The sequence below is a fragment of the Sinocyclocheilus grahami genome, unplaced genomic scaffold (assembly GCF_001515645.1).
Source record: "Sinocyclocheilus grahami isolate Dianchi unplaced genomic scaffold, SAMN03320097.WGS_v1.1 scaffold521.1, whole genome shotgun sequence".
Taxonomy (NCBI): Eukaryota; Metazoa; Chordata; class Actinopteri; order Cypriniformes; family Cyprinidae; genus Sinocyclocheilus; species Sinocyclocheilus grahami.
The window spans coordinates 615,789-630,509 of NW_015505700.1; the positions used below are offsets into that span (position 1 = coordinate 615,789).

At 36.0% G+C, this 14,721-nt stretch overlaps 1 protein-coding gene across 1 annotated transcript in view; it reads right to left on the bottom strand.

Moving 5' to 3' along the window:
* aplp2 (amyloid beta (A4) precursor-like protein 2) overlaps positions 1-14,721 on the bottom strand; it is a 98,853-nt gene that overhangs the window by 30,984 nt on the left and 53,148 nt on the right. The window contains exon 4 of the mRNA XM_016237665.1: positions 469-581. Within this exon, the coding sequence (XP_016093151.1) occupies positions 469-581 (113 nt within the window). The remainder of the gene's footprint in view (positions 1-468; positions 582-14,721) is intronic.

Below are 14,721 nucleotides of genomic sequence, written 5' to 3' on the forward strand. Positions count from 1 at the left end.
AAAATTCTAATAAATCATTGTTAAACTGTACATATTTCATTTAATTAGACACTTACTTTTTGATTACTAAAATATGATTCAACCATTAAAACATTATTCCAAAAAAATAAAAATGGAATTTGGGAAAAAATAAAAATTATTTCATCACACAGATTTCATCTGTCACAGTGGCTAAAAGTTGCGAGCTGTTTCAGCGACATCCATCGACCAATGAGAATTTCAGTAGCAGATCTAATTCCATTTCAATCTGATTTGGCTCCATCTGAATCTTTTGTATTCCCTATATCTGTTCAATATCTCATATACATCTCATTGGTCTAAATGCAGGCTTTTCAAAGCTGTATATTAGATTTCTATTCTGTTGCGCTGGTAGCACCTTTGCATTACTTGTTGTGCTGTATATGAATAGGCGTTAATGTGCATTATGTAGTTTGTGTCTTAATGTGGCACTGGATGCTGATATCGTACCTCTTTGGCCACACCGTGCCACTGCTGATGACTCACGCACATGTCCATACGCTCCTTATGGAAGAATTTACACTTCTCTGGCACCAGGAGGACGTCACTCACGAATTCCCCGACTGAAAAACATACAAACACGCAGATTATTGGCAAAGCGGAGGCTTTAATGTCATGCACCTGGTACAATGCAAACAGCAAAACATCAAACAACGACTCTAACAAAACAGAATTGCAAATTTGGGACAGCAAAAGACAACACAGCTCAATAATTCATCAACACATGGTCTTTTGCATTCTATAATGAGCATATTACAAATAGGGCAAGTGGCATCTGAACAGACATCTGGTCAGTACCAGGAGACAGAACAAAGATCTGGCGCACACAGACCGCCCCGTTCACAGCAGAGAGTGAGAGAGTGAATACAGCAGGAGGTCTCACTGCATTCTTGAAGGAGTTTAACATTTCTGGGGAGTTTGACCATGGTGGTGCTGAGAAACTTTGCTCTGATCTGGCTCAACCAGTGTAGGTTTGGGGCAGGACTACTTGTTTGTCTGAACAATAAAATATCAGGAGCATAGAAAAACCCGACACGATACTTAATTAGCAGGACTTTGGGCTGCACAATTTGGGGGCCAAAAATCCAAATGTTATGATAAAAATTGTGATTGCGATTTTAAAATGTGCCTTAAAAAAAAGGTTTGCTGTGCTTGCTTATAGGGCTGTAGAATTGTGTGATTATATATAGTATCAATATGGCTATACAATAATTATTTAAAATAATAATAAGAGTTATTATTAAACAATTATATTATTTTAAATAAATATTAAATAAAATATAAAATTACTAAGAAATTAAATTACTATTGTAGTATTTCACAAAATCGAGTGTTTAGGAAAACAACACTAACACTTAAAGTATGAACACGTTTCACTATGAATTAAATAATAACTATTAATTAAATACACACAGCCTTTGTGATTTAGTAACTGCACTGAACGATATGATTTCGGTTTTATTTCGATTAAGCCCTAGTAGGAATGCAATAAAATTATGGCAGACAAAACAAATTGTATTGTATTATTGTGGTTTAGTTTTATATTTTTACATTTAATTAAAAAATATATATATTTTATAGTCACGCCAAATGAAGGAAGTTAATAGGGCTGGGTATCAAATCAGATGTCCCGATTCGATTCCGTTTAGCAAATTCTCAATTCGATCCGATTCGATTCTTGATTCAATTCTCGATATTTTGATTTCAGTAAATATAGGGGTTTTTTTTGGTATAGGGTCCTATTTTTTTGCCCTAAATTTTCTGTTAATCAAATCAAGGTAGGGCTGCACGATTAATCGCATGCGATATTTAACGCGCATCTTGTCAGAAAGCCGGTTCTGTAATCAGCGGTAAATCTCCATCACCTGCGTGCTTTCACATGGAGCAGCATTAACTACACAGAGCCGTTGTTCACTGAGGAGCTGCGCTAAAAATCGCGCGAATATGAACGTGGTTTTGCGCAGCTCGTCAGTGAACAACGGCTCTGTGTAGTTAATGCTGCTCAATGTGAAAGCACGCAGGTGATGGAGATTTACCGCTGATTAAAGAACCGGCTTTACTGATAAGATGCGCGTTAAATATCGCTTGCGATTAATCGTGCAGCCCTAAATCAAGGCATAAAACTATTTAACTTATCCTAATCAAATTAAATTAAACCCTTTTATTTTTTGCAAACGAAGTGCCACACAACAGAGTTTTACTGTTAAAAAGAAAACAAATGTGATAATTTCTTTAAAAATAAAGTCATTAATATTTATTAGTAGTAGTAGTACTACTACTACTATTGTTGTTACATCGAGTCTTAAGACTGCACAATAATAATATATTTGTCACAGGTTCTTCACGTTAAACTAAACTTTGATGGGATTTAATTTGCTGAAATACAGAGAAAGATCAATTCGTGGCTTTTGAGAACCGATATCGAATCGACGTCATTTAAAAAAAAAAAAAATTTATCGAAAAAATAATAATAATTTGCCCAGCCTTAGAAGTTAATCACTGAAAACAATTGAATTGATAGCCCAAACAAAGAGTTTTTTTGATGCAATATATTTTTCCATTCAGTTTTGATTAATTTTCTCTAAACAAGGATTAATGTGTAAATGAAACCGGAAAGGGAGCATGTGAATGAGCGAGTGACAGCTGAGAAGCTCAGATGCCATCAGATGGGCCAGCATTGAATTGCGTGCCATATGCAGGAGAGTTATTACAGAGCTGATTTCAGGACAGCTGGGAGGCCAATCCGACCTCTGAACCTGAACGAAAGCGTGAGAGAGATTGAATACTTTAATGACCAGAAGTCTGTTCACAATAGAAGAGGATTGTGACCATCCACAAACTGCTCATTTAGCAGTTACCACAAAACAGGCCTAGGGCCAAATCAGCCAGAATCTAGAGAGCAGAGGAAAGGCGGACAGGAGAGAAAGAAAAGGCCAGTGTTTTGGAAAATGAGAGGGTTTGGAGGAAAGAACTGGAAATAGCAGAGAACACATCTGTTGTACGAACCAAAGCCTCTCCACGCCATACAAACTCACACATTCACATGCATTCTTGCCAAAACTCATCCCATCGGCCCTCAGGGGCCAAACTAACTAAAGTCCTTACATAACTGAAAACAGCATCTAACCTGAATGACTCAACACATACAGTCTTACTCGCACAACTCATTCAACAACTACTGCCAAAAACTAACTATGGCCCTATGATTTCCTTTAGGCAGAAAACATGGAAGGAATCACATAATCCAGAATCCAGCTTTAAAAGTTCATGGCAGGAATCGGTTTAAACCGACAAGATTATAATGTAGCACATCTTCAGTAGTGGTTCTACATTATAAAGTGTATTTTATGCCTCGTCTCATAGGTTTCCATTATAAGCACATTAATGTAAATGATTTTTGCTTGTTTTTACAAGCTGAGGGGTGTGTCAAAATTATTTTCCAGTGGCAATCGACAGCATGTCACAGACGCTGTCGATAAAGCTTAACTTGTATTGAACCCGGAATGTTCACAACACAATCTGCTCTGCTGAAAAAGCATGTGGGTGATTCAGCAATTACATTATTTATTTTACAGCTGCAGTAGAAAAAGCAGAAAATAAGTCCTGAGAGTGTCGGTAGGACTCAACTGGAATAATTGGGGTATCGCATTGATATCATGTGAAGAGCGAGGCAGTGAGGCAGAGAAGTGCAGTATTCTGCTTCTACAACCAAACACACAAAGCTACCAGCCAGGAAATGGAAAAATACACTGCTTACTGAATACTAAAAACACAAAGTTGCCACTGTATGACACCTTCTATTTTCTACTAAATACAATGCAAAACCATAGACATTATACAACATTTCAAATCACGTAGTATTCTACACTATTACATAGCATCAGGTTTAATGATAACTACAATCATATCAAAAATATAAATGGCTAATGTGAGTTTCCGATTTAATTTTGTATAAAACTGTCTTAATTCAGTTTGATTAAATATGCAAGTAGATGCTAAAAACCATCAGATTCACCACTGAAACTGTAGTCAATGCAATGCATTGTGCGAAGCAGCATTACTCACATTACTATTACTGCTACTAACATACGGCTTCATACTACATGTATGACAGTTCATTTTAAATTAAAAAAATATATAGTATACATAGTATTTTGTTGAAGTAGACAACAATAAATGTTTCAAACAGTAGTACTCTGACCCTCACGTTGCAGATGTAGTATTATTATTATTATTATTATAAGTTATTTCGGAAACAAATATGGCTATTTGACTTTTTGTGGAAAGAAAATCATGTATACATAGTATTTTGTTGAAGTAGACAACAATAAATGTTTCAAACAGTAGTACTCTGACCCTCACGTTGCAGATGTAGTATTATTATTATTATTATTATTATAAGTTATTTCGGAAACAAATATGGCTATTTGACTTTTTGTGGAAAGAAAATCATCTCTTTTGCCAATGTGAATAAATAATGGGTCAAGGACAATAAATAAATGGTCCCACAACAATATGTTCGGTTGTATATTGCACATTTTGGCATATGTAGTAGTTGATCAAACGAGCACCTGTCCATTGACCCACAATGCCAATAACCAAAAACCAACACTTTTTCAAATAATTTGTGTGCACAAGTCTTTTGAAGTCATACATAAGCTCTGTGTGAACAAATTACAAATTTTGAAGGTCACTATTCTCTAAAAATCAGCACAAATTGCTTGTTGATGCTGATGCACTGTGCAAGGTTTGATGTCGTTGATGGCAAACTTCACCGTTTCTCCGGAGGTGTTTGAAGCAGAACAGAACAGAAGAAAACATTTCAATATGCTGAATGAAGTCTGACATTCAATGTATGGAAAAGAACTGTGAGAAGATGCTTCAAGATTTCTCATTTTATGTTCCATGGACCAAATAATAACATACAGGTTTGGAACAATGATGATAAACAAATTAATTTTTATTTTTGGATTAATTATTCCTTTGATAATTTAATATATTTTAGTCAGAGTGACACTGATGAAAAGCATGTAAAAAAGCCTTCAAATGACAAAGCAGGACGGCACGTGGAATGACTCGTTTGTGCGCTCATGTAATCCCTGATTTTCCATTTTTTATTAAACAACTGTGCATGAATTCAACTAAGCGCTCGACTTGAAGGCAAACTGCAGGCTGACGACGTGATCAAAAAAACTCTTAGATGATCCAACAAAAGCTGGGAAAAGCATGTTATAGTACAAGTTAGAAAGACAAAGGGAGAAAAAAATGCTATGAAGAAAAACGACAAAAGGATTGAGGCCAGCTGCTTTCAACTTCATAGTTTATAGCCCAGTTCCTCTGCTCTGTACCAGTCCTGCATCAAAGATTTATGGCTATTACACATTAAACATAGTATAATCTCTCTAAAAACGATTTTCCCCCTGTTCTTTCCATTTTTATCTCTGGTTGTATCTACTAGACTCTTCGGCCAGGATGGAATCTGCCCGCATCTGTTTTCAGAAACACTAGCATCAAATGAACCAGTGTAGCCTTTGGAGAGCTGATCACTGCTGATGTTTCTGTGGAGCAGAGCTGCTGTTGATTTAGCACAATACTCTCTGCTAAAGAGCTGTTTATCTCAGCACTACTTTGTATTGGTATCATTCAGGACTATTAAGGCTAAAGGATGAAACTGCCAGCAGCTAAACAGACCCAATCAAAATACTGGAAACCGTCTGCTGACTGCCCATTAGGAGTTAACGTCGGCTGAAATGAATCAAGCCAGTGTTTAAAAAGTAAAGAGCTAATGGTCAAATATGAACCCTGCTCTCAGTTGACCAGAATAGCTCTGAAAATTTTTAACATTCACTCGCAGATGTAATTACTGCGATTATATAAACCTCCTTGTTTAAGCTCACTCCATTTCGTTTGAGGAAACTAAAACCAAAAAGATCAAGCGAAGACTGACTAAAAATAGGATAGTTCATCCAAAAATCAATTCTGTCATTAGCCGGGTTTCCATCCAAAGTTGCGCATTTAACTTGTGCACAAAATTGAAATATCGCATAAAACATTTGCAAATAAGCACCGTTCCGAGTCAAAGAGAGCAAAATCGTCACTTCCTGGTAGAACTGGCGCTAGGCTATACATAATATCACTATGAAAAGTAGGAGAAACCCCTGAATATAATAATTTTCATAGGCCTATATAACAAAATACTTGCGTCTCAGAGCGAGCAGACGAAACAAATTAAATGCTGTCATTGCTTTCGGAGGTGGATGCTGCTGTTTGGGAATGCAGTCGTGTAACAGTTCTGGGAAGCAATTATAAAGAAATTTGAATTTGCTCGGACATTTCAAAATGACCGTAACATTTCAGATGCTGAGGAACGAGATTGGTCCACTGCTTAGGTTTTGCCGTGCCATAGCGCAGTCACATGACTTTTTGGATGCGCATGGAGTAATTTACTCGGCAAATGCGTTTCCATCTCTTTTTATTCGCATTAACCCTTTTGCGCAGAAATCAAAAACCACCTCAAGCTAACGTAAAAACTTTTTTGCGAAATTTGCCATTTCCATCACTCGTTTCTGATGCGATACTTCAAAATGCGCATAAAAACAGGGTGACGGAAACATAGCTATTTACACGCCTTCACGTTGTTCCGAACCCCTAAGACTTTGTTCATCTTGTATCTTGTGCAGAAACACAATTGCTTTACTATATTTCATGTGCTCTATGCATGTTGATCAATGCTTGTGAATTAAAGTCGAAATTAATCAAAGCATATAAAGTCTTGATTTTATAACCTCTATGAACTTTTTAAAGAGTTGGAATTGACTGTCACTGGATGAGTTACTCTCAGATTTCATTAAAATATCTTAATTTGTGTTTCAAAGATGGTACAAATGTTTTGTGGATTTGTAATATCATATGACTTTCATGAAACATAAAAAGAGAAGTTCTGAAGAATGCTCATGCTGCTCTTTTGAATAAATCTCTTACAGTTTTGCACATCCGAGACCAGTGTGATCCAATTGTGTTTGGTACTACTAATATCAACCCTGGCAAATGCACATACAATAATGAGCTTACAACTAACAGAACTATTGTATGGCTTACAAGTATGGACTACATACACATTTCATACATTTTGGCCCTTCTTGAGCTTGGCTGTCTGATCACTGTTCTTCCACTGTATTGGAAATTATAGCATATACATTTCCTCTTCTTACATCATACGGATTTGGAATGACATGAGGATGAGTAAATGATGACATTTAAAAAATATTGTTAAGAGCATGCATCAGATATTCGCAGATGTAATTACTGCGATTATATAAACCTCCTTGTTTAAGCTCACTCCATTTCGTTTGAGGAAACTAAAACCAAAAAGATCAAGCGAAGACTGACTAAAAATAGGATAGTTCATCCAAAAATCAATTCTGTCATTAGCCGGGTTTCCATCCAAAGTTGCGAATTTAACTTGTGCGCAAAATTGAAATATCGCATAAAACATTTGCAAATAAGCACCGTTCCGAGTCAAAGAGAGCAAAATCGTCACTTCCTGGTAGAACTGGCGCTAGGCTATACATAATATCACTATGAAAAGTAGGAGAAACCCCTGAATATAATAATTTTCATAGGCCTATATAACAAAATACTTGCGTCTCAGAGCGAGCAGACGAAACAAATTAAATGCTGTCATTGCTTTCGGAGGTGGATGCTGCTGTTTGGGAATGCAGTCGTGTAACAGTTCTGGGAAGCAATTATAAAGAAATTTGAATTTGCTCGGACATTTCAAAATGACCGTAACATTTCAGATGCTGAGGAACGAGATTGGTCCACTGCTTAGGTTTTGCCGTGCCATAGCGCAGTCACATGACTTTTTGGATGCGCATGGAGTAATTTACTCGGCAAATGCGTTTCCATCTCTTTTTATTCGCATTAACCCTTTTGCGCAGAAATCAAAAACCACCTCAAGCTAACGTAAAAACTTTTTTGCGAAATTTGCCATTTCCATCACTCGTTTCTGATGCGATACTTCAAAATGCGCATAAAAACAGGGTGACGGAAACATAGCTATTTACACGCCTTCACGTTGTTCCGAACCCCTAAGACTTTGTTCATCTTGTATCTTGTGCAGAAACACAATTGCTTTACTATATTTCATGTGCTCTATGCATGTTGATCAATGCTTGTGAATTAAAGTCGAAATTAATCAAAGCATATAAAGTCTTGATTTTATAACCTCTATGAACTTTTTAAAGAGTTGGAATTGACTGTCACTGGATGAGTTACTCTCAGATTTCATTAAAATATCTTAATTTGTGTTTCAAAGATGGTACAAATGTTTTGTGGATTTGTAATATCATATGACTTTCATGAAACATAAAAAGAGAAGTTCTGAAGAATGCTCATGCTGCTCTTTTGAATAAATCTCTTACAGTTTTGCACATCCGAGACCAGTGTGATCCAATTGTGTTTGGTACTACTAATATCAACCCTGGCAAATGCACATACAATAATGAGCTTACAACTAACAGAACTATTGTATGGCTTACAAGTATGGACTACATACACATTTCATACATTTTGGCCCTTCTTGAGCTTGGCTGTCTGATCACTGTTCTTCCACTGTATTGGAAATTATAGCATATACATTTCCTCTTCTTACATCATACGGATTTGGAATGACATGAGGATGAGTAAATGATGACATTTAAAAAATATTGTTAAGAGCATGCATCAGATATTTTTTAAAGGAATGCAACTGCTTGGAAGTGCAAACTACAATACTGCATAATCCTCAAAGATCAAGCCCAAGCATATTTGCAGATTTCTCTGAGGTTTACGCTGCAGTGAGAGACGGAGACAAAGACGAGCCGCCCATTTCACTGCATTACACCACCAAAACAAAATCACTCTCCCCAATTAAACTCCAGAGGCCAGAATGTTGCTGAATCACAATGAAACCTCCTCATTAATAACAGCGGTTAAACCCCAGAGGAAGCAGAGAGGTGAGAAGACCAGGTGAGCCCGAACACGAGTGAGTCTCGCTGATGTACCGACTTCAATTCAAGGTTACAAATGCGCCTAAAGAAGAAAATCTCCTTAAACACCAGGGGCTGCTTTTCTAGACACCGAATACAACTAGTCCTTGACTGCTTTGCAACAGAAATCACTATCAACTGTGGCCAGAAACACCCACATTTTAGCACCATTCGGCAAGGCAAACATCAACACTTTTCATATTTTGGTTAGGGTTATTATTAGGGATGCAGCGATTAACCGGTTTCGCGATTAACCGCGCTTTAAAACGTCATGGTTAATTAATCGTAAAGGTTCCGCTACACCGAGTGTTTCTGTTACATGGAACGGAACTGTAGCAGCTTGTGCAAAATGAAAAAAGTTACACTAGCGGTGCACCAGCTTAAAATGAGGTGCTTATCAGAGGCACGGAGGCTACTACATACATTAGATTAACTGTGACAGAGGGACCAAACAGCGAAGCTTTATTTCCACCAGAGAAATGCCTGTCGATAGTGTGGGACCATTTTGGGTACACCAAGAATGACCAGGGTGTCATTTAAATATTGCTGTAAAAAACTGCTGCTAAAGAGCGAATACATAAGAGATAATGCACGGCTTGCTGTACACTGAACGATTTTAATGCACGACGTGAAAGCAAGAACCACCTGACGCGAAGCTACAGCTCGTTAGCTCAGCATTCTGCAGATCAGAAAGAGATGAAATAGTGCAGTAAGATCACATTTATTTGAATTAATTATAACATTTAGCTACTAATTAATTATTCGAGAGAGCGAGAGAGAAGTGACAGTTGCCTGTGTGGATTAGCCTACCTGCGTCTGTGCGTCTCTCCAGTAGGTTATTTAATCTATTTTATTAATAAAAGTCATGACGCAGCATTCTCAAGAAGTTTGTGTCCTCCTGAATGTTTGTGTGTGTGCGCGGCGCGATCTCACAAACCAAAATAATAGACATGATTTTCTCAGGCCACATGTAAAATCATATGAATTATTATAAAGATTATTAAAATGAATACGTATGGATGACAGTTGATTACAATATTTCAGTTTATTTTCATCATTAGTAACAGTTTCCACCGTTAATATTAGTCGTATATTAATAACAGGCTACTTCATTAACTTTGTTATTTACTATCCCTGTTGTAGTATTATTCATAAGTAAAAACCAACAATATTTTTTTTCACCATGTTTCCAAATTCTCTACCCCAGGTCCCAAAGAAATGTAAAGAATGTACAAACTGAAAACATTAAATACTTTTGCGATCTATTTCCATTTGTTATTTTCAAAAGAGAAATACTGTCATGGATGTTTACAGAGCAGAGGTCACCTTTTTTTAATTCCAATGGGAGAGATGGACTTTTGTTTGTCTTTTGTGTATTATTATTTTGCGCTGTATTGTTGGTTACGGTGTTATTTCTGTTTCAAAAGCAAGCAATAAATAACACTTTAATATCTAAAGAGTGTTCATGTGATTTTATACATCAGTAATGTTGGGAAATGAATAAATGCATAATAATCGTCATAATCGTAAAACCGTGATTATTCCTCAGACAATAATCGTACCAACAAAATCTATAATCGTTGCATCCCTAGTTATTATGAGTAAGCATTAAACATCAGTCCATAAATTGTCCTGCATGATTTGTTTCTCAGACACGAATGATCAAATTAATTTCAAATCCTGCGATTTTTAATGAAAAATGTGCCGTTACTGAGATGTGGACAGTAAAACGGCTATAGCAGCCACCCAAAAACATCCTAGCTAAAACAAAGCAACACAGCTTTTGTTATGGGTTTTGCTGCAGTTTCATTTTTCTGTTTTTATCTTCAGCCAATTTGCACGCTCCACTTCAGATCAATAAAACCGTTTCCATGGTGACTCATAAGTAGAGAAATTTGTTGATGGAACAGTGTGGTGCTACTATAGGCGGACTAAAACAGCTTTAGGTTCCTCCAGACCATGAGATTCTATTGGCAAGCTGTCATTCAAAGAGAAAGAGACACAGGAAGCACTGGACTGAAAGTGCGTCGTCTGCCCGACCCTGTCAATCCAACAGCAGCCGACGCCAGGTGATGCGAGTCAACAGCTGCCGCGTCAGCTCAAACACACACACAAAACAAAAATCAGCCATCTTGGATAGCCTCCGACCGTCGGCCCATTTCACAGTCAGCTGGCAGCACTAATGGCTTTTTTCAGCCTGCAAAGAGCCACAACTCAATCCTCTTCCACGAGAAAGGGACAAACACGGGAGGAGACCAGAGGACAGCAGCTTCTTTGACTAGACGCAATGAGATAAATGTTATTGTTCTTACGTGGATTAGAACCAATGGAAATATAGGAAATATAAGAAAATGAATAACAGTGGGAAGTTATTCATGCCTGGTCGAGTAAGACTCTGACTAGTATTTATGAATATATTTGCATTACTGACAGCAGTGCCATTTTTTATTTTTCACCAAATACACAAATATACAGTCTAAAACTACTTTTTTATTATTTAAATACAACATTTAAATGAAATGTTATAATTGTATTATCAGCATAACAACAGTAGTGTAATTTAAAGTGGTCATATGATGCGATTTCAAATATCTAAAGAGTGTTCATGTGATTTTATACATCAGTAATGTTGGGAAATGAATAAATGCATAACCGTCATAATTGTAAAACCGTGATTATTCCTCAGACAATAATCGTACCAACAAAATCTATAATCGTTGCATCCCTAGTTATTATGAGTAAGCATTAAACATCAGTCCATAAATTGTCCTGCATGATTTGTTTCTCAGACACGAATGATCAAATTAATTTCAAATCCTGCGATTTTTAATGAAAAATGTGCCGTTACTGAGATGTGGACAGTAAAACGGCTATAGCAGCCACCCAAAAACATCCTAGCTAAAACAAAGCAACACAGCTTTTGTTATGGGTTTTGCTGCAGTTTCATTTTTCTGTTTTTATCTTCAGCCAATTTGCACGCTCCACTTCAGATCAATAAAACCGTTTCCATGGTGACTCATAAGTAGAGAAATTTGTTGATGGAACAGTGTGGTGCTACTATAGGCGGACTAAAACAGCTTTAGGTTCCTCCAGACCATGAGATTCTATTGGCAAGCTGTCATTCAAAGAGAAAGAGACACAGGAAGCACTGGACTGAAAGTGCGTCGTCTGCCCGACCCTGTCAATCCAACAGCAGCCGACGCCAGGTGATGCGAGTCAACAGCTGCCGCGTCAGCTCAAACACACACACAAAACAAAAATCAGCCATCTTGGATAGCCTCCGACCGTCGGCCCATTTCACAGTCAGCTGGCAGCACTAATGGCTTTTTTCAGCCTGCAAAGAGCCACAACTCAATCCTCTTCCACGAGAAAGGGACAAACACGGGAGGAGACCAGAGGACAGCAGCTTCTTTGACTAGACGCAATGAGATAAATGTTATTGTTCTTACGTGGATTAGAACCAATGGAAATATAGGAAATATAAGAAAATGAATAACAGTGGGAAGTTATTCATGCCTGGTCGAGTAAGACTCTGACTAGTATTTATGAATATATTTGCATTACTGACAGCAGTGCCATTTTTTATTTTTCACCAAATACACAAATATACAGTCTAAAACTACTTTTTTATTATTTAAATACAACATTTAAATGAAATGTTATAATTGTATTATCAGCATAACAACAGTAGTGTAATTTAAAGTGGTCATATGATGCGATTTCAATTTTTCCTTTCTCTTTGAAGTGTTACAAGCTCTTGGTGCATAAAGAAGATCTGTAAAGTTGCAAAGACTAAAGTCTCAAATCCAAAGAGATATTCTTTATAAAAGTTAAGTGTCAACCACGTCTACCTAAAACAGCTCGTTCTAACACGCCCCCACATATCTACATCACGATGTGGGAAGATTTGCATAACGCCGCCCAAATGTTCACGCAAAGTAAGAAGGCGCAACACTTATTCTCGCTGTAGTATTGTTGCTGCCGTCATGTCGTGAAGAAGCTGTGTTTCTTTGTGAAAGCGAAACTACTTTGTTTGGCCTTCCAAAACAGGACACGACCAGAACAGTTCAACCCAAATATTCAGATGTGTGCAGCGCATTTAATGGAGCCAAATACACAAAATAAATGTTCTTTTTAGCAACATCATACGACCCCTTTAAAAAAATTAAAAAAAAGACCTGCATTTCATGGTCACAAATGTGTTTTTGATCAGTAACCTAGAAACAATATTTTTTTTAGTTTGGGGTCAGTAAGACTTGTAATATTTTTACTGAAGTTTCTTGTGCTCATCAAGGTTGTATTTATTTGATCAAAAATACAGAAAAAAAAAATCATCCTTCAGAAATCATTCTAATATGCTGATTTATTATCAATGTTGGAAACAGTTGTGCTGTGATACTTTCAGGATTTTTTATGAATATAAAATAAAAAAAATTAAAAAAAACAGCATTTATTAAAAATGGAAATCTTGTGTTACAATATACACTACCATTCAAAGTTTGGAGTTAGTAAATTTTTTTCTTTCTTTTTTTGAAAGTAATGAATACTTTTATTCAGCAAGGATGTGTTAAATGGATAAAAAGTGATAGTAAAGACTCACTGTTAAGATTTTATTTTTAAATAAATGCTGTTTCCAAAAAAAAATTTTTTTTTAAAACACCATGAAGCAGCACAACTGTTAATAAGCACTGATAATAAATCAGCATATTAGAATGATTTCTGAAGGATCATGTGACACTGAAGACTGGAGTAATGATGCTGAAAATGCAGCCTTGATCAAAATCAAAAAAATAAATTCTATTTTAAAGTATATTAAAACAGAAAACTAATATTAGAAATTGAAATAATCTCACAATACAGTTTTTTCTGTATTTTTGATCAAATAAATACAGCCTTGATGAGCACAAGAGACTCCATTAAAACTCTTACTGATCCCAAACTTTTGAACTGCAGAGTGTGTGTGTCTCTATATATATATATATACACACACACACACACACACACACACGTATACATACATATATATATATAATTTTTTTATTTATCCAGGTTTTAATACAATTTTTAAACCTCAGTTTTCAGTGTGAACTTATGAACTTACTCCACTGTACTGTGTTCTGATTTCTGTGGTTCTGGACTTTGTTTCCCAGCATGCATTATGGCATAAAGCAATAAAGCAAGTGCTAAATGGTTTAATGAATTGTATAGCTTGAAAGTTTGGGTCAATTTTAATATTAAATAAAAATAATACATTATTATCACAAATTATTATTATTATTATTATCATCACAAAAAGAGACTTCTATTACAAATAAATGTTGCTAATTGAACTTTTTATTCATCAAAGAATCCTGAAAATAATGTATCACAGTTTTCACAAAAAAATTAAGCTGCACAACTGTTTTCAACATTGATAATAACAGAAACATTTCTTGAGTAGCAAATCAGCATAAGACAATGATTTCTGAATGTGACACTTAGACTGGTGTAATGATGCTGAAAATTCAACTTTGCATTGCAGAAATTACATTTTTACATACATTCAAATTGGAAAAAGTTGTTTCCAATTTTAAAAAATTGAGAAATAATATTTCAGCATATTACCATTTTTACTGTATTTTGAATCAAATCAATTCTGCCTTAAGCATAAGTGACTTCTTTTAAAAACACTAAT